The sequence below is a fragment of the Stegodyphus dumicola genome, chromosome 10 (assembly GCF_044657685.1).
Source record: "Stegodyphus dumicola isolate Sdum_Otavi_A_Nest chromosome 10, ASM4465768v1".
Taxonomy (NCBI): Eukaryota; Metazoa; Arthropoda; class Arachnida; order Araneae; family Eresidae; genus Stegodyphus; species Stegodyphus dumicola.
In genome coordinates this window covers 65,663,958-65,690,722 of record NC_140777.1, presented here as the reverse complement: position 1 = coordinate 65,690,722, position 26,765 = coordinate 65,663,958, and the positions used below count along the sequence as shown (strand labels likewise).

Here is a 26,765-nt window from a genome sequence, read left to right as displayed (position 1 = left end):
TCATTCGAGGATTTTTTTAAATGTGGATTCTAATGTCATCTGCACGGAGGAAATATCGGATCACGATATTATTAGTAGCATAATCAACGAGAATGAGAGACTTTCAGATCCAGAAGAAGAAAATGAAGTAACACCAAGACCGACTTTAAAACAAGCTGCTGAATACTTGTCAGAACTTAGATGATTTTTTGAGGCCAGTGATAATTGTGAAATGCTAACAAATATAGAGAAGATGGAGTCTTGCATTGTACAATTTGTTGTTTTAAAACAGACAAAGATAAGTGATTATTTTGTTGCTCAATGACTTAATAAAGGTACGTTTTACAAATATTTTATATTTCTTGTTTGTTTAATAGAATGGATATCATTTATTAAGTAGTAATACTATTAAAAATAATTCCTAATACATAAATAAAAGCATGGAATAGTATCGCTAACCTGTCTCGAAAACATTAAAATGTGAAATACTAACAATTTCCGATGCCTTTCTAAATTACGAACTCTCGATTTAACGAACTGTTTTCGTAGTCCCTACGAGTTCGTAAAAACGAGCGTCTACTGTATAAGGTGTGTTCTGAGGTCTTGTTATGTTGAATTTTAACACGTTAGTGTTTTGATTGCAGGCGGTAGTGTTGAACACTTGTACATAGACACGCTCGTGTTTGGTGTTTTCCTTTACAACACATGTCAGAGAGCACGGGGAGATAATTAAATAACGTCATGAATGAAATAAGAATGTTAAAAGAGAAATATTATTCATATTACTTGCCATTTAATTGTGTAACATTTCATTAAACTAGTTTTCTTTCTAGATCTCTGGAAGGAACCAGATTTCAACTAAGAAACTCCTGTTTAGATGCAGTACAGATGAAAAATCTTGTCCATGGAGTTGATAATGTAAAAACGACTTTTTTAATTTCTAGTTTCTAGTGAGAAATGTTTGTAAAAGATTGGCCTCGCGTTAGATTCTAGAGCTAAAAGTTTTCAACAAGGTCGTTTTAAACCTCAGTTTCAAACTAATTAACTCTGGCGGGAAGTATGTAAGGATCCTAAGTTTTACTAACGTTTATTTTATTTTAAATCTTTACTATATCACTTCTTATTTTCTACTTCCGGACAGAATTAAAAGCTTTAACTTATTTATGCAAATTTGTCTTGCTAACGCCAAGTACTTAAGTTGTGGCTTTTTGCTAAGCAAGAGAGAGGAAGGAGTTATTAGAAGCAGGCCGCTTGCCATAGTAGTTTTACTCGTTTGCTGGTTGCCTTCAAGGCCAGAGGTTTAATCCTCTTGATAATTTTAAACGTATCGCAGTTTTAGCAGCTCTCTGTACTACATACGGCTTTTTGTTAATTAACGGCCAGTCTTAAAGTAGGCACTTGTATATTAATCCAAAGTTAGTTTAGTTAGAGTTTTAGTTAATATTTTTATATTCTTACGTTCAGACCACAAGTGGTTGGTCTCTGTATTCCGAAGTCCGGAAATCTCTGTAAAGATAGAAAAATAAAGGGTTTCGTATACCCTTCCTGTGTGTATTGTCTACTTCACAATTTATTGAACATAGCTTTAGTAAGCTCCCTGTTTCGAGTCAGGACAGTTCATGTTTCCAAGGCAAGTAAAGAGGAATGAATACCAGTCCTGATAAGGTTATTTATTTTTTAAAACAAAATTTCGATATATTATAAGAGGATATTTTTAAAAAGAAGTATTCAACGCACTTCTTAAATAAATTATATTTTTTCCATAGTAAAATAATTATCATCTATAATTTTCCATTCATCACTTCGGAAAACAAAATATATACACAATAAAATGAAATGGAACAAGGGCATCGTATTACAAAATACTCAGATTTCACTAGGAATAACTGCTTGTTTTTTCAATTACATATAACTCAAAATACAAACATTTGCTGAAAGACATAAAAACAAAAAATTATGATACTAAAATAGTTTCAACACTAGAAACAGTTTCTAATTATTGTAAAATGATTGCCATATTTTTAGCATTTAAGCTCGTAATGCCATCCAAAACAAATAATTTTCAAAAAAGAATATGTTTATCTATCCAAGAAAAGAAGAAAAAACTTCAATTTAGTTTAAAAAGAATGCTAATAGTCAGAAGATTTTAATCCATGTTCCTCATTAATAAAAATCCACTTAATGTACCTGAGAATGATGTTAACTGGCTCCTCGTACGTTCCTTAAAAACTATGATATCATTTTAAAGTATTTAGAATAGAATATATTTTTTAAAGTATTTTTAAGGTAATTTCAAAAGAAGTCTGCATAACATTTTTAAGCAAAAAACAGACATTATTGAATGCATAATTCAATAATGACTACATAAATTAGTTCCTTTGAGAGTAAAGGAATTTTGCAAATTTTAAAATTGCATAAATAAAAGAAATAAACTAAGCACCAAAAAAAAATAAAAAATTTGATTAAAAAAAACCAAGCATTTGTATAATAATGAATTATATAGAATGTAAACCCTATGAAAGACGAATTACTGTTATACCACAATAAAAGCTCAATTTTTCACAAAATACCTTAATTTTTTTCACACAAAATAAGCTATTCTAATAGTTATTATTACTCTGTAAAAAGAAATTAATAAACCAGAAACAAAGTTAATTTGTAACAACTGAACAAACAAACAAACAAACAAAAAAAAAAAAAAAAAAGTCATCAAGAATACACCAAAGTAAAACTTAAAATTAAGCAACAGACTAAGCTTGTGTTTGGCGTAAATTAAAATGAGTTTCTATAGGTTTCGAGGACGGATAGGCACAGTTCCCTATTTGTCAGCAGCGAAAGAATTCTGCAAAGAAAGGAGCTACGACCATATTTCATACCAAAAATAAAAACACAAACATTTATCTTCGTTTTTTAATTAATGATATTAATTTCAATCTAAGTCAATGACACTAATTCCAATCCAGTTCTCCTAATGTTTTTTTAAATTTAAATATCTTAATTTTCCATGTTTCTTTACTGTTTCCTTAGACAGATAGCACTACGCATGATTTCGCTTTGCTCTACCCTTCTTTTGGGTGTGAATATGGCCGTGGCTCTTCCCTTCTTTGCATTATCCTGCCAGGGCTATTTTTCTTCTGTACATATATTTCTAGAAGATGGACGCATGGTACTTTGAATCGGAGTACCATGCATCCACCTCCTGACTGGTAACTTAATTACAAGATCATAGATAACTAAGCGAAATAATCTCTGAAAAATAGTGCATTTTCAAATTTTTCTCGGCATTGTATACACTATTCTATTTTATTGCACTGCACATTCAGCTTTTACAGGAATTACTGTTATTTACTATTGAACTTTGCGCAGAGTGACTGTGATTGAATATTTACTATACTCCTTATTTGGCATTAAAAATCTCACTTTTAAGTTAAACTTTAAACCAAGATTTCTCAGCCCCAGGAGAGGGGGGTTCAGCGATTTTATAGTTTCAGGGAAGGAATGCCGTCAGCCTTTTATTTAACTGTTAAGGATTTAGTTTCAGTGTATGAATATAAAAAACTATTTTTATTCTAGTTTTAGCATGTATCAATATTTTCTATCCTTTTTTTGTTTAATTTACAAAAAAGCACTAATACTCGTAAATTTAAATAAATATATTTTTCGAATTTTGGTGGTATGGTGTTGTGTGGTGAATTTAATTATGGCAAAGCACACTAGGGCTATCTGCCTAAGGGGAGGGATGCCTTCATGGAGGACTTTCTAAGGGAAACTGGCTCGTGTACACGTTACACATGGGGAAAACTACGAAAACGCCCATGCAGCCAGACGATTCGCAGGATTCGAACCTCGAACCGAGCTACCAGTGTTCAGCGACTTTACCGCTTGGCCGCTGTAAGCGAATAACAGGAGGATAATGTCCTTAAATAGTTCTCGATCTGAGGTTGCGTGTTCTGAGATGTACTTCATAAAAAAAAACCCTCACAAGGCCCAAAGCAGAGATACCGAGGTTACAGAAAAGTACTACAGATGTAGTAGAGCTACTGAATAAATACGCAAGCATCGAAAATCATCTTTGCAGAATTTTTTTGCGTCTGATGAAGATGGACTTGTGCTTGTTTGCCATTGAAATCAATAAACATTTTTAAATCTACACCAAACACAAGCTTCTTCTTGTGCTTAAAGTATAAGCAAATCGATTCCACCTGTCAGAATTTTCAAAATATTTGTCAAGAAATACCTCAAAAATCAACATTTACATATTTTTTTAACAAATGATCAATTTTATTCAATACATTTTTGAATCCTTAAAGTTCTATAGGACAGCAAGAAGTTCTTAACAGTATTAGGAACCAGTGCATTGTATAATAAGAAACAAGACCTAAATCATGATATGAAGGTTTCCCTCCTTCAGCACCTACTAACTTAAATAAATTTATACTGTAGCTTTAAAACTGAAGTATGGCTAACGTGTTTAAAACAATTTCTAAATTTTATAAAATACTAAACAGTAAATGAAATTTAGTTATTATCTTACTGAGTTTTGCTTAAAAAGTTTTACACTGCTGTTAATCTAGACCAGGGGTTCCCAACACAGACGGTGTTGACCTTCTTGAGGGTCAATGAAATTTTAAAAGGGGTTAAGGATGATAAAAGGTTCGATAGGTATATATGCACAAGCAATGATGAAGATCCCATTGAGTACAAAAGAAGAAATATTAATATTGTAAAACTGATAATTAATTGTTTATTGATATAAAGCTATATTAATGGTTTTCAAAATGCGTCCCCGGGTTCCACGAATCAAACCTCAGTGTTCTCAGAGTCAAACTAAAAAAAAGAAAATTACAAAAAAAGCAAAACTAGTAGACTAAATGCTTATTAGCTAAAAAATACAAAGAGACATTTAGTTACCTTTAAAAATTAATCAGAAGTTTAGGAATGTGAGCTGGCATTACCCATAACAGGAGAGTCAGCAGTGACATTCTTGGTCGCAGATTCTTGTAGAATACCCAGCAGTTTCTCACACAGCTATAAACATTTTAATGCCATTCAGAGCAACGTATATAGGCAATAAAGGCAAATTATAGAAACAAATTAAATGCAGAATTCGAAATGCGACTGCAGATAACATCAATAGAGGTAGACTTCCATAGTTTGTGTAAAAGAAGATGCAAGCACACCGCAGTCACTAAATATAATGCACGGACAGGTAAGACTTGGAGCACGAGTTAAGGCTATTAACTGTTTAAGTCCGGTGCGCGCTTCACTTGTCGCATGCCAAAAATACGGCGCAGCGCGACAGCACGTCTCTTGTTTTGTATCGAGAATGCGAAGATGCTGCTGTTGGTTAGTTCACTTGAAAAAAATTATTGAAAATTGAAAAAATTATTGAAATATTCAGTTGGTTTCACATACTCATCAATAATATCGTCATCGAAGGTACTTGCAGTTACTTCATCATCATCACTGCTATCGCTAATAACTCGTAATCTCTTAGAACGAATGATGATGTCACTTCCACTATCACTTTCACGGTCATTACTATACTCTTCATTATCACTTCTCATAACATAGTCACTTTCAAATGAATCACAACTTGACATGGGTTATTTCGTAATTATCGGTATAACACTTAATAAAAAATTAAAACAATTTCCAATTCCTATAAAACAACTGCTACTGATATCACTACAACTGCTCTCAATAATTGCGTAAAGTATACTAACCAACAGCAGCGTCTTCGCATTCTCAATACAAAACAAGAGAAGCGCCATCGCGCTGTGCCGTATTTTTGGCATACGAGAAGTGAAGCGTGATAGTGCTTCGCCAAGATCAAACGGTTAAGGAATAAATTATATTAATTTTATGATAAAAAGTACTTTTCTTAAATAGTCTTTACATAAGGACCCTACAACATATTGATCTATTTTGAACATTCTTTTAAAGAGTATTTTTCTAAGAGTGGTGTGGGCTTCCCCATAAAAAGCACCAAGAGTTCCACGAGTCGACGAAGTTTGAAGACCACCGAGCTTTATCATATAACAAAGAAGAAATCATATAAAATAAATATAAGAGGAAATACACAAAAAAACTAAATTTATTTTTAAAAGTGATAGTTCTTTTTAAAAATATATAAATCTTGTGAAGAGTACAATTTAAAAAAGTAAAACTCAGGAATACGAGAAACCACAATAACAACAACCAAAAAAATCTGAAAGCTTTCAAACTTTATATTACGTCCAAAGGCGCATTTTTCACGTTTTGTGTTAACTTTCTTTATTAAATATCATGTTCTTTGCACTTAAACCATAAAATTCAATTCAACAGCAATATCACAAAATATTTAAAAGAGCATATCTTTAGAATTTCCAATACACAAATCTTGCGTGCTGGAAATAAAAATGTCCCCCCCCCGTACAATGTTGCCATTGCTCGCTTTGAAATCGTTGAGTTTCTTAATCAAAAACTCAAAAATGCTTTACAAAATAAGAAATAGATAACAAAAGAAATTCCAGGTTCCAGATTCCCATATTTGGGTGGTGACATACATTATTCAAAACTTGATGGCTCTAGGTACCATTGTTTTATCACAATACGAGAAACATGCCTACATTTATGCAGATTTTTCATTATTTAATTTCTTTAATATTTGGTGGCAACAATTTAAGAAGTGATTCACCTTTTATAGTGAATCAACGCAAAATGCAAAACATAAATTAATAGCCTTTCTGGGCTAATGCCCCTTGGGCTAAAAAGAAGAAAGAAAGAAAGACCACAAAACTTCAGAAGATATATTTTTATATCAGAAACAGCATGCAAAATTTGAAAGATCTCAATGTTCTCTTCTACGACACCGAAAATTTAAATGTGCCAGCATGGCTCACAGAACTGCTGAATTTTCTATTGATGTTATAATGCAAGAAGATGTGATTGTACTGAAAGAGGATGTTCGAGCTCAAGTCTTTTTCAAAACACACGTGTATGCTAAGTTTTGAAATTTAAAAGTCATTCGAGTGAAATATCTCATAATAAAAGTTGTTACCAAATATTATTGACTTTTGTCTTTTCTTATTTAGTTGAAGCACGCTTTAGTGAAGTCAATAATTCTTGAAGAAAACAAGAAACAGATTGAATAAAAATTGTTCAACGAGGCAATTTAAGAAATAAGAGCAATTTTATGGCAAATACTTTTAAAATTGCATCAATACATCAAAGGGCCACTATCGCATTCCTTAAAATCGAGTTCTTCTGCAATTAGAATGTATGATTTTGCTTCTGAAACTTGTTTATAGCTATAAAATTAATAAAGATAGAAAAAATAATTAAATAAAAATCTAATAAACCATTTTTACAAAACTTTTATTCATATTCTTAATCTAATTCTTATCTTCAATTATTTATGTATAGTTATTTGCATTATGATTATATTGTATACTGTATATCAACAGAGAGAAATGTGAAGTGGTTGATATAAAAAGCCATTCCTTTAAGAGGGGTGGATGCAAGAAAAATGTTGGGAATCACTGATCTAGAAATTCCAATTGAACTCTGTGGGTACCCAGTGGCAAATGCAGTCTTACCGCATTAGAGCCCCAGGCAAATGTCTAGCGGACCCATGCGTTAAGAAGATTCTGCCAATGGCTACCAACAGATGGCAGAAAAATTGAATAAAATAAAACTCATTTGACTGCCACTTATTTCACTCCAAAATTAAAATGTAAGATTAGCTTACAATTATGCATTAAGTTTGAATTTATTTTCCTTAATAATAAGAGGAATAATAAAACTAAGGAATGAAATGTACTTAAAAATTAAAATTATTTGTACAAAATAAACTACCTCAATAGTTCTAAATCTTAAAAAAGCATTAAAATACTACGTTTCCTAATGATTTTAATGAAATCCAAAATGCAAATCATATGAATAAATATCACCACAATTTAAGTACAAAAAAAGAAATATAATAAAGACACAAAATTTATGCAGTAAAATACCTTGCTTAAAAAAAATCTACAAAAGCAAATATTTTCATTTGATCCCACAAAAAATTTTGCTTCAAAAACAAAATAAAATTAAAGAAGACATCTATTTCAGCTGGTACAAAACACACTCATAATACCACTAGAATTTGTTTTTTTTCCAAAATCAATATATAACACACAAGCTATTAAAATTTTATCCACATTAAATTACAACACACAGTTATCCTTTTTACAATTATATAAAGGAAGAACATTTCTCATTTTATGAGACTTAAAATAGGTAATATATGGAGGAAATAACTCCGTACTTACGTATTACCCGTTGACAGTGAAACTATCGCCAAGCAATGCAATTTAGTACCAGTTATGGATAAGCGTAATGTCACAACACACTCAGAACATCTGCGCTTTCGTTTGATGCAACCTCGATAAGCCATCTTTTGTTTTAATGAACAAAGCTACAAATTAAATGTCATTGTTGTATTTTTCTTGCAATTTGAACAAAAAAAAAAAAAAAAAAAAAAAACCATGGGTTTTCCGGAGGTGGCAACAAAAATCATGCTATTTCAGCCTGTTTCCATTTGTGCAGTTGTTCTGGATGAGAAAATCAAAATTCATATCTCTTCCTATTTTTAACCTTTCATTATAGCTGATGCAAAGACGTTCGAGGAGGGGGGACAATTCGCGCATTTTAAGTTATTGCGGAATAAATTGTGAGCAAAACAAAGAAAACTGAAAAAACATGGCTTCTTAATGTGCATAAGGAATTATTATTTCAGCCGGAAAAGAGGACATATTCTTTGCTTTAATAAAATGCAGTAACTCTGATCACAAATGATTGTAAAAAACATACTTTTTCTACATATGGCTTAATATTTTATGACGAAAGTCACATTCTTAAAAATCAGTAAAATAAGAAATTTATTTGATTTAAAACTATGATAGCAGTATTATTGACGACTTTTACAGAATTTTTTTTATTTTTAATATAGCAGCCAAATCCTCAAATTTTTGCCATTTTTCTCTTTCAATGTTTCAGTTTCAAGTCTCAAATATGGTAGCCGCGATTATTCTTCGATTCGTCCAACCAGTAGTCGACATGATCCTATTTTAAGATAATAATAATACTAAAATGTCATCAACTTTTAAGAACATCTTGTTTTATGTATTAGCTGTAATCACCACTGTTACTAAAAGTTTATCTAGCCCTGCCTAAACTAAATTTAAAGGCTGAAACATAATTAAGATACAATGAAACATCATTGCAAAGTTATGTTACAATCATGCTTTCATATGAATGTGAAATACGTATAAAGCGTAAACATACAGTCACGTTATCACGCTTTCGGATTTTACACCGACATTGAATTAAAAGGTGAAATGGGAATAGTTCTTACCTATCCTATCAAGAGAGGCTGAAATAGCACGATTTTTAAAAAAGCCTCAACTGCGAAAACCTGAAATGAGACATAATTGTAAAATCACCAAATTCCAGTTCATTTACAGCTAGCTAAAGGAATTAAAATCTGTTGAAGGTACAGACAGATAAGGACGATAATCACTTGCATGTAGTTTATATTTACAGCATTTCTAAACACAGCTTGAGTTAAAATCGGACGCCCTAAGAAAATAGACATCAACGAAAAGTTTTTTTACGAAGTGGGTCAAATACTTCTAGAGTAGGGGCTACTTCGTGGATTGTACAGGTAGACTGACGACGTTTTATTGTTAAGACTTGCAAATAGAAGTCCGGCTCAAAATTCCGCATGAAAGGCTGGTGCAACTTTGGCGAGATTTCCACCAACTTTCACAGCCAATGGAATAATACGTAAGTACCATTAACTCTAAATTTAGATACACCCAAAGCCTCCATTATTAAACACTGTTGACTCTAGTTTCCATCGTAAAAAAGAAGGCCATTTACGGAAGTATCACTTCTATTCATATTTGCTATTACATCACTTAAATTGAATACAAAAACAGTACTTTTAAACAACTCTTCCCTTTTTAAAGCAAAAACATTTATGCATAAAAGCATTTTTCTTTCCCCTGCAATCATTAGTTTTACAAAAACATACAGTAGACGCTGCTTAATGTAGTCGCGGTTAATGTTATTAGGATATTGTTATCGAATGGCCGAAATTCTGCCTGTTTGTATACAAAAGCAAGAAAAATAAATACTACATCGCTTATTATGATCAACAGTTCGGTTAATACTATTGGAGACAGTATGTTTACTGAGGTAAAGTCACAAAGTAAAGTCAAAAAAGATTATAAAAAAAAAAAAAAAATGTAAGAAAAATATCGCCAAGTATGGGATTATATCGCCATACAACATTTTTTTTTATTATTATTTTAGTAAATTATTTAAAATTAGGCATAACAGCAGTCTTAGTTTGGCTTAGAAAATTAGGCAAAAAAACAGCCTTAGTTTGTCTTAGATTTTGAATAACTCTTATCAGTTTTGAAAGGTGATCAGACACAAGTCTCTTTTCTTCAGGAACAAAAAAATTCTGCAGAATTACCAGTTAAAATTCTGTGAAAGTACTTATTTATGTGTTTCTTGTTCTTGAATTAAATGAAATTCTTTTGTTGCTAAGGATATTCTTTCTCATTCTCTAATGCTATCATTTGGTTATTGTTATCAAAATAGCCATGGACAAACGTGATCACATTAAGCGGCACCTACTCTAAAAGATATGATAATCTACTGCAATCCTGCTTTTAAAATATAGACAAATAGGAAGCAGTTAGAAATTTAAAAATAGAATAATTAGTATTTACAATAAAAAATGTAATATATCAATATATTCATATCGCAATTTCTCTAGGTCTACAGATCACCAGTAAATAGCACTTATCTCAATATGATACTAGAATTAGAAATTCAAGGGCATTAACAAAACAAAAAGGCTACAATTATGTTCATAATACTTTACAATTTAAAATAAAATTTTCTCAGAATTTTCTCTTTAAATGTCTACAAAATTCCTTTTGTGTTTTCATTGGTCATAAACTAACATAAGCAATTCAGCATTTACATAAAATCAATGACATATTTCTTAATGTGAAGTTTGTAAAGCTAACATTTACGTACACTTTATATAATTCCTTTACACATTTCTCATAATTTGAAATACATAAAATATTGGAACTGGTCTTATTCCACATAACTCAAGCAGTTAATTATCAGAAATTGACTAATATTTCTAATTAACTAAATAGTGGTATTAATTTAATTTCTAATGTAACGTATTCTGCAATCATTGCATTAGAAATTAACTAATGCCACTCCCATTTTAGAAAAATTAATAATTCAACTTTATGAAGATAAAAATTTTTCTGATCTCCTTGATCAAATACTTATACTAGAACTGAAAACTGAAAACAGAAAATTTAGAAGAAAAAAAAAATTCATAATTCTCAAAGATGCTTTAGACTAAGAAAAAGAGAATTAAAGTTTATTAAGTTCCAGCAATTTAAATTTTGAATAAAATTAGCATAAGATGACAAATTGTATACATAACTTTTTCTCAAAAAATATCTCCTTATTTATGACATGAAGTAACCATGTAATTATTACAGTATTAACTCCTTGAAGTAACCATGTAATTATTACAGTATTAACTCCTTTAATAATATTTGAAGAAAATTAAGTGCATTTGTAATCAGTATACATTTTGGAGCCAAGGGCATTTCATTTTAAAATCTTCAAAAGCATAACTTTTAAAAACAAAGTCAAAAATAAGAAACTGAAAATGCAGGTAAATAATGATACAGAATATTTAAGCACGCTAAAAATAAATTGAAATAAAAAATGCTCATGCACATTCACGTTCTGCAATAATTTGTATTCATTAATTAGCCTTTTCATGCATATTCAGTTTGGCAAAATAATTCTTATTCATAATTACCTTATTTCGCCCCATCAGAAAATTATAAAAATTTAATTGACAACTACATACACTAAAGAATTCAAAGCATCATTAGGATTTCTCACGTACTCATATACATATATTTATATACAAAAATTGCATTTATGAATGAAATTAAAATTAAAAATCAAAACTAAAAAATAATCTTCAGCAAATAATTCAAACATGTACAAATAATAAATTACATAAATATAGTACTCTCCCATTCCAATACATATACAGAACAGCAGTATTTCTATTTATATTTAAAAATGGCAGAAATAATTTTTATGGAATTTTCATAACATATCAAATAAAAAAGTCATGACAGTTACGTATTATCCATCACTCAAGAAAATTTCACCAAGCAGTAGGATTTAGTGCCAATTATGGATAAGCGTGACATCAGCATCTGAACTTAACTGAATCAGTTGGTTGATTCTTGATAAGTAGCCATCTTTCTTTTTTATGAGCAAGGATATAAATTACTTATCACTGCAGCAATTTTTTTTTTTTTTTTTTCATTTAGTACAAAAAAGTTAGATCGAGGGCTGTAGAATCCCATTTGTGTTGCACTTAGGTTCATTTACAGATGGAGATAATTAACATTCACAACCTATTGAATGTGAAACATAACTGCTGTATAAAAAAGGCAATATATTGGAACAATCACCTGCAGAAATTTGTATTCATCACATTCTTAACACCACTTCCAGTAAAATAGTAGAAACCCATGAAAGCCTTTTTCCAAAGTGCAAAAATGAAAATGATCAAACACTTCTGCAGCAGTGGTTCAGTGGCAGATTATACAGAGCCTGACAAATGTAGAACTGTAACAGTTGAGGACAGAAGTGTGGCTGAGGAATTTTCAAAAGTAACTCGTCTAACTTTCCTGGAATCTTCGCTAGCTGTCATGGTTTGATGGTAGCCAATTTTCACGGTTGACAGGATAATAAGTAAGCACCAGTAATTTTTATAGAATTCTCACACCTTGTTAAATAATATTTGAAGATCATTAATAGATAATACATGATCAACAAGAACGTATTCAATTACAACACAGGTCTAAGTTTTATACTGTAAAGCTGTGGGAAGTAATTATAAATAAAGAAGTGGATGTTACATCTACAAGTTCAAAATGACAACTCATGAAATGCAATTCTAACTACATCAGTATACATATAAATGATAATGCTTATCTCAATTAAATAGTTTGTAAAAACGTTTATTTAAATGTTTATATCATCTTAGCTCCTGATAAAATAATGCAGAAAAATTCATTAACATTCAAATTATTTTTTTCAGATTCTTGCACAATAAGAAACAAAATCCATCTTTCATTGATTAATAAGCAGAATTCTCTAAAAAATAAGTACATTTCCAACTGCTTATCAGTACAAAATATCACTTTGGTATGCAAATGTTTTGTAATTTAAGGTTCCGAAATCGCAACGATATTTATTAGAAAAAGGCAAAATCAATTACAAACATAATAAAAAATAGGGAATAAATTATATCTTGTTTGAACTAATTTGATTTTTCAACCACAATTAATTAGCCATTGTTGTGTTTTTTAAATCATTGATATTAAATTCCAATCATGAATTCATTTCAATCATGACTCATTTCAAAGAAATGAATTTATTATATTTGACAGTGATTTTGTAATATAAATGAAAAGTATGTGATAAAACATAAAATATTTCATACTAAAATTTTTAAAAAAATCATACTATTATGCTGAGAAATAAATTCTCATGCTTCATAAGAACTTTTAAATATATAAAGAATACTTCATTAAAAATGGCATGATGTATACAATACTGAAGCTCATTATGTTATTGCAAATAATGATAGATACAATTTCATTCTGCAGCCTATTTAAGTACTTTGCAATCATCTAGAATTTGATAAAAATTACAATAACTTAATCTATAGTAATTTAATTCTCCATTACACTTATTCTTCAGCATAAAACATTAAAATATTACTTAAATATATTTTAATAAACATTCACAACCTAATTAGAGAAATAAGTAAATCATATTACATGGCATATATAATTACCAATATAGGAACTAATAATTCAAAATATAGGAACATCTAAAAAAGTATATTTTTTTAATGTATAAAAAATGTGTTAAATCTTAGCAATTGCTTTAAATATTTGAAAGAATATTATCAATAAAACTGCCAAAGATTTAGAGATGTCATTCATTTTTATACAACAAAAAAGATTCAGTTCTCCCCTCATAATAGGCAGAAAGTTATTTATGCACTAAAATAAACTATTAGATAATGTGCACTTAAGTTTGATATACAGGTTTCTCACTGTTTTCCTGCCAGCCGTTATTAGTTTTCATACATTTAGACAGAATATAAGATTTTTTTCTAAAACTCAACTTTGTCTTTTAAAAAACAATCAGCATGTTTGATTTTTAAGCATCAGCAATTGAACCTGAACTTCTTTCAGACTATTTTGGATTGATACACTTCTGAATCTGGCGATTCATTTATACAGCAATTAGATTTAATCTGTTTAAATAAGTGGTTTCTAATATATGAAGTAAAGTAAAAGCATGACTACCTGGCATTTAACTAACCAGAAAGCTCAAGCAACTACAATATTTTAGAATTTAAAAAAAAATTTCAGCCTAAAAATTTAGTAATTGGGAAATTTGTAATGTCACTAGAGAGCTTACAATACTACTAACATGAACACATTGTCACCAAATTTTAGCACCAATAATGGATAAATATAATATCATGACACATGTTTCATTTTTCTAAGGAGGGATATAAGCTCAATTTTTTCTCGCATTTTAAAAAAAGCATTGCGGAGCATTTTCAAAGTTTCTAGGCATAAAAAAGAAGGCCATGATGCAAAACTATGAAAGTGGATAAAAAGTAGCAACATAACGTGGAAAATTACGATACGCGATTTAAGTTTTTTCTGTTTTATGTCTATAATTTGTGTACATTTATTAACTTACTAAATAATAATCTGTTTATTTAAACTTCTGCCAGAAAATCTCTGTCAACTTTCATGTTTGGCAGGATTTCATAAATGGGTTAGGTGTTTCACTTTTATGTTTAAAACCTGCAAAATACATCAGCTTTTTATGTCTGAAATTCCATCCTAACTAAATCTTATATACTTTTCATATTCAAGTAGATCATTTGATGTAAAAACGATGATTGACTTTTATAATTTTTCCTACTCATTTGACTTTTCTAAAGTGAATTAAATTTTTTATATGGTTAAGTATCCAGAATTTTTACACATGCAGAATTTGACATTTCCCAAGCTTTCCGTATAGTCAAGCTATGATGCAATGATGGGCTAATCTTTAGAGGCTAAGTGAACTATGAAAAAAAAAAAAGAGAATATACACACCATACGACTGACTATCTTACAGAAGAAGGAGAAAAAATAGCAATACTATGTTACAAATTACATGTTAGCAAAACTTAAGTCAAATTTTATGTGAAAATATTCATAAGAAAAATAAAACACAATCAATAAACTTCTGCAACAGGCAGCAACCCCTAGTGAGGAAAAAAACTATCAACATTAAGTCAGAAGCAGCAAATTTGTAAACAAATATGCTTGTTTTATCATACCAATGGACAAAACTGTAATCTAAAATAATAGCAGATTTTATTATACCCAAATGTGTCTTTTTATAAATCTGATTACTTCAAGTAAGTTGAAACAACTGGAGTTTCTCAAATTTCTTTTAATACTCTTAAGGCCATTTAAATCTGTTACTCAGTAACTTCAACCCAGACCATGACAAACTGTCACTGCTTCATTAAGTCCATCAAATTAAATAGACAGAACAGATTAACCTTTTAAACTTTTTTTAGGAGGAAAGAAAATTTTATTTATTTAGCATTATAAATTAACATAATAATGGTAATCCACAAGACTATAGTGGTAACTACATGTTAATTTTAAATTTAAACATCATGATTTTAAGAAGTGCTGTAAATATTCTGATTTCAATATGTTATGTTGATGTACAAATAGATATTCTCAGTTAAACAACTTTAATACCATCATCAAAATAGTTAAATAATAATATGACATTAAAATCTCCCCCCCCCCCAGTAACACTGTATTAAATGGGATTCAAGAAGTACAAAATAAACTTATGGAACCAGCGTGAAAAAGTTTGAAAACCTAATTCATCTAAATTCAATTTCTTCCCCTACAAGCACATTTAAATAAATGAATATAAATTAATGTTATAAGAACGAATGATTAAAAAATGCATCAATTAAAATTACAAAAAGGTATAAATTAAAATATGCCTTCTAAACACTAGAGCATTTTTATTTATTTGTTATTTTGGCCACTAATTGTGATTAATATTTGAAAATCAGTTTAATTGCTTATTATTTTGTTCACATGTTTAAAGGTTAACATCTTTTCTGACTTCACAGGCTTAAAATATCTTTCTGCCATAATGTCTATCATGTATTACAGACAAAAAAATTAATATTAAACTACTTAAAAAATTATAACTCATTAATATGAGCTATAAAAATTATTTGATTTTACAATATTATATTTTCTATTGATAAATACAAGAATTACTCCATTGTGCAACAACTTGTTTAAAACACATTTGCTACACATAACTTAATTACAGTTGATATAAGTGTTTAATACACCAGAATAAAACAATCACAGCTCAAATTTTCATCAGACTTTGTACTGTTTTACAGAGAAAATGAAAAATAAATGTACATTAAAAAAGACTATATCTCTTTTTTTTTATCTCCGTTTAACAGTACATACTTTGTCATGATAACCTGATATGCTGTTCGTGATACTGATGACAGCTGGGAGATAACAGTATTTAATGCAGTCCTAGTTGGAAAGTTCCTCATTGATGAATTTACGAAGTCTCTCGACATATTGTCCATACAGTTCAATGTCATTGTGGCCAGCACCCTCCACCCACAATGGTTCGACAGCTCTAGGACAGCGCTCATAAATAGCCTGACCATGTGAGAAATCGATGATTTCATCATTGGTACCATGAATGACTAAAACTGGAGAAGTCACTTTCGGTACTTTTTCTATGCTAAAATAAAAAGTTTTCAATTAATATCAAAATGTTTGGGTTTCTTTAAGTAAAAATTAAACATGACAACAATCAAAAGCTCATAAAATAAAAGTACCCATTTTATTACTTTTCTATTAACAGGCACCATTTGCCATATGTGGTACCTGTTGTGATATTGTGTTTATGTATTTTTGATGCAGGTGAGTTACCAAGCTGTATGCATAACAAAAATTACACAGATTGAAGCTAGGCCAGCACCTCTGTAGCACCAAATGGGACTGAGGTACTGCCAAAGCCAGCTAGATGTGAAGTATCTGCCCCAGTTTTGAAAGAGAATATCCCAGGGGCAGTCTGAGGGTCTTTTATCACAAACTGCTCGAGGAGGCTATCAGCTTTGCATGTCTTTTGAGAGAGGCTTAACTTTTAAATTCAGAAGTGCCGGAGTCCTACGTTAAATCGTAAAAATGCATAAAAATTGGTATGAACAAAAATTATAATAATTAAAACACTAAATTACTAGAAATTGAAGTTAAATAAAATATAAAGAACATTATTAATTGCTATTAAATAAATTATAAGTAGATAAATAATTAATTAAATAAGTAATAAATATATTATAAAATTTAAATAAGTAGTGAAACAAATGTGATATAAGAAAATTAATAATACGGTAGGTTACGAAGGATAAAAGATGAGTAAATACTGAAAATAACAAATTTCGCTTTTTCCCTAATTGTGGTACATGCTTTTAATTCAGTTAATGAATATTGATCTTCACATCTGAATAAAAATATTTATAGCCTACAGAAACACAAGAACTAAGTTGCATTTTTAAACAAAATTTTAACTTTTATTTACCTTCACACCAGCTATATTCTGAGCATTAAATTTTATGCAAAAAAGTTTAATTTGTATTAAAGACCATTAAATTCTTATATAATTATTTTCAAAGCTTATGCTCCAAATTACGGAAAAAATACTGAAAATTAATATGTATTCCTGAAATTTAAGCACAGCCCACCAGCGGCTGAGCGGTAAAATCACTGAATACTGGTAGTTCGATAAGAGGTTCGAATCCCACAAACAGGCTAGCTGTATGGGCATTTTCGTAGTTTCCCCATATGTTACATGTGTTTAAAAACCAGTTTCTTTTAGTCCTCCACGAAGGCATCCCTCCCCTTAGGCAGAGAGCTCTCAAAGCTTTGCCGTAATCACATAAACCAAACCAACCTGAAATTTAAGCTTTTTATTAAAAACTGTTGCTAAAGATAAAATAATGCTTAAATATTTATCTTATTTTTGCACGAAATTCTCTTGGAAGTTCTTTAAGAAATTTTATTTCGATGACATTTAAACTAATATATTTCACATAAATAAGTCCCAATTAGATTTTTAATTTACTAGAAAAGAAATTGTCCGAGGCAGGTTTTTCATATAATTTAATAGCTAGACTGTATATCAAGCACAAAAATGCATATATCTTCACACTAGGATTCGTAAAAATATATCTCGGTTAATTTGGAGTTTTAAGTTTTGTTGACTTCAATTTTATGATTATTGATTTAATGTTACTTATGGTACTGCAGTTCTGTTTTTCACATCGCTTAAAAGGTTTAAAATACGCAGAAATTTAAAAAATTACAAAATTTTATGCACAATGCGAGTTTTAATTTTAATGCTCTGTACTAGTTTCTTAGCCAAGCAAAAGTACTTAAGCTTCTAAACTTTTAATTATGAATACCAGAAAAATGATACATAAATATAACACATATAAAAACAAAATAAAAATACATGGAAGAAACTACCAAATTATCAAAATATAAAAATTCATTTTTCTGATAAATTGATTCCAAGTTTGTTAAAATAAATTGTAAGTTTTAAATTGCTGATGTTCAATATCATCAATGAAATTGTTATTCAATGAAATTATTATTTAAAACTATTTTTAACGGGGGAAAAAATTCGAAAATTTAACACTTGCATCATTTGTTAGAAAATATATCAGACAATAATTACTTCTAGAAAAACAACTTGAATTTTGAATTTGTGCATATCGGAACTTTATCGGAACAATTCTTATATTCCACTGTATAGGAAAAATGCTTAAACTGCTCTTCTTTCCAGCGCATAAATCATAAGGTTAAATGACATCGTGTGTGTAACTGTTGAAATAAATTAACATAAATGACATTCTTTAGTTTCATATTTTTCGAAGTGTTTGGAAAATGTATGAGAAATTATACTCACATGTATTATAGAAATTAGTTAAAACACAGAAATACAAAAAGCAATAAATTTTTATATACATTATGTGAATATTAATGCAACGTATTTCTTCACACATATTACAAACTCAGCAATTTTTCCTGAACTGTTAATAATAAATTCTAGAAATATGAAACATAAACACAACATGCAAACAGAGCTATTTTATATCAGTTAACAACAGATAATAGTATTAAAAACAAATTTTTAATAGAGTCAGAATTCAGATTTTTCAAGTAAACTAGTTTGATGTTATAAGTTGTTAATAAGTTTTAAATTGCTGGAAATTCATTTTTCTAATACTGTTTATCAATCACATTCGTGCTAACCGTTTATGAAGAAGGTCACTGAAATATTTTCCACAATGCAGTCAAATCCCGATCTTTTATTTGTTCTTTTCTCTGTTTTGACCGACTGCTCACTGCACTATGATGACTTGTTGCAAATTAACAAACGTGTACATAAGTTACTGGCTGAAAGTTTTTGAGTGAAGAGCTGACAAGTCTAATGAACATTAAAATAGAAAGAGTTTTAACATAGAGATGTGTGTCACAGCTTGCAAATTAAGTTCATTGTGGAAAATTCTCTTTCGCACTCAGTACTAGAAACAGGTATACAGTTTATTAAATACAAAAGTTTCTGTAATGCAGAATTAATTTCTATTGTGCTAGTTCTCGTTCATTTAGGTGGAACCTTTCCTAGATCTGACTCCTAAGAACGAATGTAAAGTTACTGGTGACACTTTCCACCCCCCATGTTTGGTTACAGCCCCATTAGTGGATACTGTGGGAACACAATAGAATAGAATGTGCTTGAGCAGTTAATCTCAGCATTTCACTCTATTATGCTCGCTGTCACTTAACATACAGTTAAGAACATAAATTTCCCTTCCTGTGAGGATAACTAAATGTAACCATCGATAACAAAACACTCGATACGATGGCATAACAAGAAATTTATGCGTTTCTAAACAAGCTCTCGTAAATTTATTGTGCTTCTTAAACGGAGATTTCCACATGTGAGTGAGGGAACTTATCCTGAATGTCTTATGTTCTCATGAGTTTGTATCTTAGGGAAACAAAATATTTCAATGTCTTATTGTTAAAATAAAACGTTGCGAATTCTAAAGATTTTTCCTTTTATTGTGGTTTAGTTTTTTAAAAAGAAGTAATGAAGCTCATCATATTTAGGGCTCCAGTATGCTCCGGCTACAATTGTAATTTATCTTAAAATCTGACAAGTATGGGAGCCTGGCTCCGGTGCAATTTAAGCACTGAATTTTGAGTGACCAAACATCGTCATCATCGGTGCACCAAACAACGTCACTAATCACTAAAAATAGCTGGGTGGCTATCTATAAGAACAGATAAAAGCTACGCCGACATCTCTGTACTATCACAGGTGACTGGGTTATTGCTGAACCTATCAAACCTAGCTTAAATTTGAGCCCAAATTTTGAGAAGCAATACACTAAGAAGGGGCGGTCTGAGGAGTTGACCCACAAAATATTTCCCTTTGGCTATGAATACAAATCACCTGATATACTCGGAGATTACTTCTGATCCTGCTTAGATTTTCTGGCCATGTTTACGACTGGCCTTAAGTGGCATCCCATTAACAGAAAAGTAGCAAAACTTTTCTGACTGCTTATTCTTAAAATTGTACAACCTAAGCTTAATTCTGATTATAAAGAAACAGCTTATTCCTTTATGTATGCAGATTAGACACAATACGAACAGCATGAATTAACAAAATGAATATACACGGTATGCAAAATTCCTTCCCCTGGCGAAAGACTTTACCAGAACTTTTTATCCGCGATGGTGAAAGACTGTTAAGGAAAGTGACGTAGCTACCCCAGAAAAACCGGTTGAGGCAGGCTGGTGGGGTGAATACGGGACTTGGAACTTTTGGCGGTTGGACCGTCAGCCATGCTGTGTGGAAAGAGATAACTTAAACATGTTTTGTGCACTTTATATTGTAAATAGGTTTCTGAATGGATAATAGTGTATTCGTTTTATTGTGTATTGTGTACCATTATGCGTAATAAATTACTGGATAAAATTTCAGTACAGAAGATGATTATTTTCCTACTACGACGAGTATATGAGAAATCGACGAACCCACCTCATGGTTGTTAAGGTATGAGGTGATACGGTGTTTCAGCAAATCAGTAACAAACTTTCAGGAGAGATTGAGTACACCTAGATGATGGAAAATCACATAGCAGTGTATGGTCAGAAACGCTTTCATGGCACAGTAGTAACGACAAAAAACAAAAAAAAAAAAAAAAAGAAGGACACCAACAATGTGACAAGACATGTTTTATTACATTTAGTAAAACAGAAACCAACAAATAAGAATTAAAACAGACAACGATCATCATTAAAGAAGGTGTCTGAAACTATGAACCCAGGCCGTGATACAAGCCTCACATCTTCAGTGCTTGGAAAATCCGCATCTCGCATGGAAGTTACAAGATGCACGATTCCTACATCACTGGATCGTAATTTCAAACACCTTCTTTGATGACGATCGTTTGTTTTTGTTCTTATTTCGTGGTTTCTGCTGCACTAAGCATAATAAATATTATTTCCTTACTGTTTATGTCGTCATTACTCTCCCAGGAAAGCATTTCTGACCATGCATTCTTATGTGTTTTTGCATCGTCTAGGCACTCTGCCTTTCTTTAAAGTGCGTAACCAATTTGCTGAAACACCCTATATATCATGAAAATTCAAAGTAAAATAATATGGGAATAGAATCATAAATATTAAAAAGCCCCAAAATTATCTTAAATTTCCTTATAATCCTTTTTTCCCTATTATAAAAACAAAATGGATATTAACACACCTCGAAGATAGGATACAGTCACAAGCCTTAAAACATCAAAAACATAAGTGTGGCAATCCACATTATCACTATGCAATCAAGAGTGTAACAAATGTCACCCCATAAAAGCAGATCAGATGCTGGGCCCACATGACGCAAACTCTGTTCACTCTTTTCATCTCAGTGCCTTTATATATGTTCATCAAGATGATATATGCAGAACTGGGATTTGTGAAAAGACAATGTAGCACCACTCCCGTGTCCAGTGTCATCACTAGTCTTACTACTGTAGGGCTACCTCTGTTACAACATCAAGTGAAGCTGCCACAATGGTCACCATACTGACAGCAATCCATGGTGCTGCGGATGTCATCACAGTGTCCGTAAGGACATTTGCCGTCCTACACATGAGCCAAGTTCCTGCATCAAGGTATGTGACACGGCTGTATGATCTTGCAGTCCTTTTGGACATTTAGTGGACCAGTGTTGCTGAAATCCAGCTTGGAATTCAATATGGACCTCATAGAACCATCAATTCCATATTCACCTGGCACTTCTGGCATTCAAAAAAATATCAGCAGCAATGTCTCAGAATTAAAATCCAGAGTTTAGACAGGATCATGGCTGTCAGAGGTACTCTCGTAAGAGGATCTAAATTCCCACAATCAGCCTAGTAGTGGTGATCAGTGAGAACCCCAGCGTACCAATCACTGCAAAAAGCAACCAACAGATTTGTCGCTTCCTTTACCAAGCCTACGATGGTCCTCTAGAACGAGTTCTTATTTCCTTCCGGACCTCAAAGCTACAAACTTTCTGCATTTACATATGCACACAATACCTTTACGCATGTGCATAATATGTTTACGTATGTGCATTTAATGTATAACGGACGGTATAAGCTAGGCTAAAATTATCTAATTATCTATTTCAGTTAATGTTGCAGATTACGTTGTTCTTTAATCTTCTAATTGGATCTGGCTTATTATTTTTTGCAGACTGTTAGAGCAATTTTATAAAAAGTAAGCTTGAACTTTCGATTACGTCAAAAAGAATTTCCGATTCTGAAGCTGCCAAAGGATCTACAAAGCAAAACCATGTTTCGATATCCACCAAACAAAAAGTGGAATTGCTGCAAAAAATGGATAAAGGCATGAAGTGACAGAGAGGTTAGTGAAAACGAAAAAAATTTTATTGACAAGTTAGTCAGTATTCTCGGCACAGCAATTACAGGACTTGAACAGCGGAACTTTGTAACTGAACAAGAAATTATGTCTGTTTATAGAATTAAAGAGAACGTATTAGCACATAAAACGAAGCAACTTAAACAACTTACATTGAAAGAAATGTTTAATAAAGTAAACAAATAAATATTAAGCTTTTTTTTGTAAATTTTGATACCCTTTAGATCATAATTACTCTTTATTTCCTAAATTACGGTTTCGTATTTTTAATTTTATGATTTCTGCATGCCATTTTACCAGATTTAAATTGATGATCTATAATCCGTAAAAAACCCTAATCCGGAATCGCAGAAGTCCCGACGAGTCCGGATTAAAGACTTTGTACTGTATATCCACTGTAAGGCATTATTTCCACTGTAAATTAATTGGTCCTATTAGTAGATTTTCTGTGTGTTACTATCGTTTGTATTCAATGTTAATGAGAGTAATGCAAAACTGGACTTGAATTTGTCTTTAAATTGTCATAACAATGTAAATTTATTTAAGGAAATGTTTTCATAGGCTGTGTAAAATTCCTTCACGGGTTGCCTGTAGCCAAAGGCCACCATTATGAAATCGCAGATTTATAATATTTTTAGAATAGAGAAATACACCTACATACAATGCAGGCCACCACATATGAAGAGTCTTCTGATATAATTCTGGACATTTTCGGTCAAGGTGTAGGACTGATATTTTTACAATCATGTGAATGTTTAGGCAAAAGGTTCAACTAACCAAATTTTCTAAAGTGTGTTTCAACTATCCACATGCTTCTCAGTTGCATTTATCATCCGTGAACGACACGTTCGTTTCAATGGGTGCCTGGACTAGAGTCCTGTGCTTTCTGAACAAATAATGAAGTTTCTATAAACAACAACTTTTGTATTCAACAACTTTTGCTAGAAAAATTTATGTCATGGAATGGAAAATATATCAATTCCAGAAATCAACATTAGTTCACACTTTCTAAGAGCATCACGATTTGGAACATAAACTATGAATAATACATATGTCAAATAATATATACCTATAATTTAAAATTAAAGGCTTCACAATTCAAAATATAATTAATTTTTAATATGCATGTCAATCAAAAGTCTAAAAATTGATGAAAATTGCATTTATAACTGTAAACTTAAGACATTTACTCATTTCACAAAATACTGATTTGTACAATGATTTTATCACATAGACCTAACTACAGGACAATTTTAAGGAATTTCAGGACCCTCGAGTGAATACCAATTTAAAATTATATTAAGGCATGATCAGAATGTCTCATAATTTATTATCAGTAATCCTATTATTTCAATTTAGTACATATAAGATTTCAAAAATTTAAGTATAAAAATATTGTTTCAGTGAGAAGTTTACCCTGTTTTTATATATATTTACGCATTACAACGGCTCCATGACTGCAGGTGTTGATGGGCTCCAAAACTAGCCCTGCCTAAATATGACTGAAATTTAAACATAACTACCTTTTGAAAAATTCATAGAATAAGATCAAATATTAATTATTCACATTAAATTTAACAACTGGAATAATTCTAAGAGAACCAACCATACCACAACTAATATGTATATACTAATATTTCATAGTTAATCTATGCAAATTAGTTTAATAGATGTCATGGAACAACTGTTGTACGTAAAAACTAAATGTCAGATGATTTTGAATTTACTTCATTATCAGTATAATATATTAGATGCATAACATATTGGATATTTTCAATATAAGAATATGACAAAATTCTCAAACTACCATATTCATTATTTGATACTGAATGCACACTGAGGAAACGATAACGTAAATTTTAAGCATTTGCAATCTTACCTAGGAAAGGAATCAAAAAACCAGGTACGTTTAGTATTTGGAAAGGCAACCCTCATTCCTGATGTTAAAGGAGAATGAAGAATAACACCCCCAACTTCGTACTTAGATGCCAGGTCAATCGTTGGTACAGTACCGATACTTTGCCCATACAAAACTATATTTTCTGGTCTTATACCGTAACGTGTTTGTAATGCATGCCAGGCTGCATCCACATCAGCATACAAATTTTTTTCCGATGGCTTACCCTCACTCTGTCCATATCCAGAATAATCGTAACTGAAAATATTGCAGTTAATACGGGATCCTAGGCCAACATAGAAGCTGCTCATGTGGCCTAAATCGACGGCATTCCCGTGGCTAAAGAGTATAGTATGTTTTGCGATTGGTGAACATTTTGCAAACATACATGCAATCTGGTTGCCTTTAGAAGTCCTAGTGTAAAACACTTCCATAAGCTTGAGCTCGTCATCACTAAACTGCCACTCGGCACGACTGTTTAGATAAAGAGAATAATTAGATCCAGATTCATCCGGTCTTAATGAATATGTAGGTTCCGGAGGTACGAAAGCTAATTTTGCAGCAATATGTGTTGGACATGGAGGACAACAAAACAGGCAACACAGCTCGTAGAATTTTAAATGCTCACTTGTTCCTCTTGGCATTCTTAATAATTTAAAATGCGAACAAAGACTGGACAGTGTTTAGTGAATTGTTACCATACGAAAACTGGGCCAGACTTCGGACCCTTTAAACAAGTACACAACAAAATGCAGAGCATACGTCACGTTAATTAAAAAGTTCAAATACTTGCTTCATAAGTTATGTTAGCATATCGCATAAAATGCGTATAAAAATGGTAATCACAACAAATATGTAAAATAATTTATACACATTAACATTCCTATCTAGGCCACAGACAGCACACGCACACACCTCACACAGCTTGAAAGTTTATCGCCGAATGGCCGATTACGTTCTTTGATTAAACGACTCACTGAACTTCATACAAAACACTTCTGCCTCATATCATATCTTTGAGCAAAGATTGTCTAGCTTAAAATATTAGTAAAAGAAATTAATTACATAACTTGCTTAATGCATTTGCGACAATTAAATGAAACAAATTTACTACAAAACAAATAAGAAAGATAGCAGTGGTATTAAAACAATGAAGAATTGTTTAAAACAGCCCATTTCAATAATTTCCTAATAAAAATTCTGTTATCACTAGTTTGAAAACAACATCAAATATTAACTAGTCGAACGAAATTACATATTGTTTTTAATTTCACTGAACAAGAATTGAAATGAAGATAAAATATTATGCTTAAGTTTAAATTTAAAAAAACTGAAATTTACTAAAGTGCAATACAGTTTAAAAGCTGCTCAATAAAATGTTCTCTATGTAAGTTGCGGAAATAATTAATTGAAATTATCGAGTACAGTTCGGAGGACAGCTGTTGCTGCCTCATTCGGCTTCAACTAGCCGTCAAGGATGTTTTCCGAATAATATCCAATAAGAGCCCTTTTGTAACTCAGATTCTGAATTATTATCTTCGTTTTAAACCTTTCGCTGATAGTGGTCGAACACTAACAATACCTATTCAAAATTCAATAGAATGTAATTTGGTAGTTTTTTTGCGCATTTACATGTA

At 31.0% G+C, this 26,765-nt stretch overlaps 1 protein-coding gene across 1 annotated transcript; it reads right to left on the bottom strand.

Moving 5' to 3' along the window:
• Positions 1-1,634: 1,634 nt before the first annotated feature.
• Positions 1,635-26,068, bottom strand: LOC118181890 (alpha/beta hydrolase domain-containing protein 17B-like). The gene is made up of 2 exons (XM_035351122.2): positions 25,111-26,068; positions 1,635-16,971 (listed from the first exon to the last, which is right to left on the bottom strand). Exons 1-2 carry the CDS (start codon positions 25,770-25,772, stop codon positions 16,755-16,757), a joined length of 879 nt encoding a protein of 292 aa, XP_035207013.1. The 5' UTR covers positions 25,773-26,068; the 3' UTR covers positions 1,635-16,754.
• Between the last annotated feature and the right edge of the window lie 697 nt (positions 26,069-26,765).

What these genes read in the sequence shown, in the direction of transcription:
- LOC118181890 (XM_035351122.2), bottom strand. Translation starts at nt 25,772, where the DNA reads ATGCCAAGAGGAACAAGTGAGCATTTAAAATTCTACGAGCTGTGTTGC. An exon ending in TTTTTTGATTCCTTTCCTAG is followed by an intron (nt 16,972 to 25,110) that starts GTAAGATTGCAA and finishes TTTTTATTTTAG; the next exon opens with CATAGAAAAAGTACCGAAAG.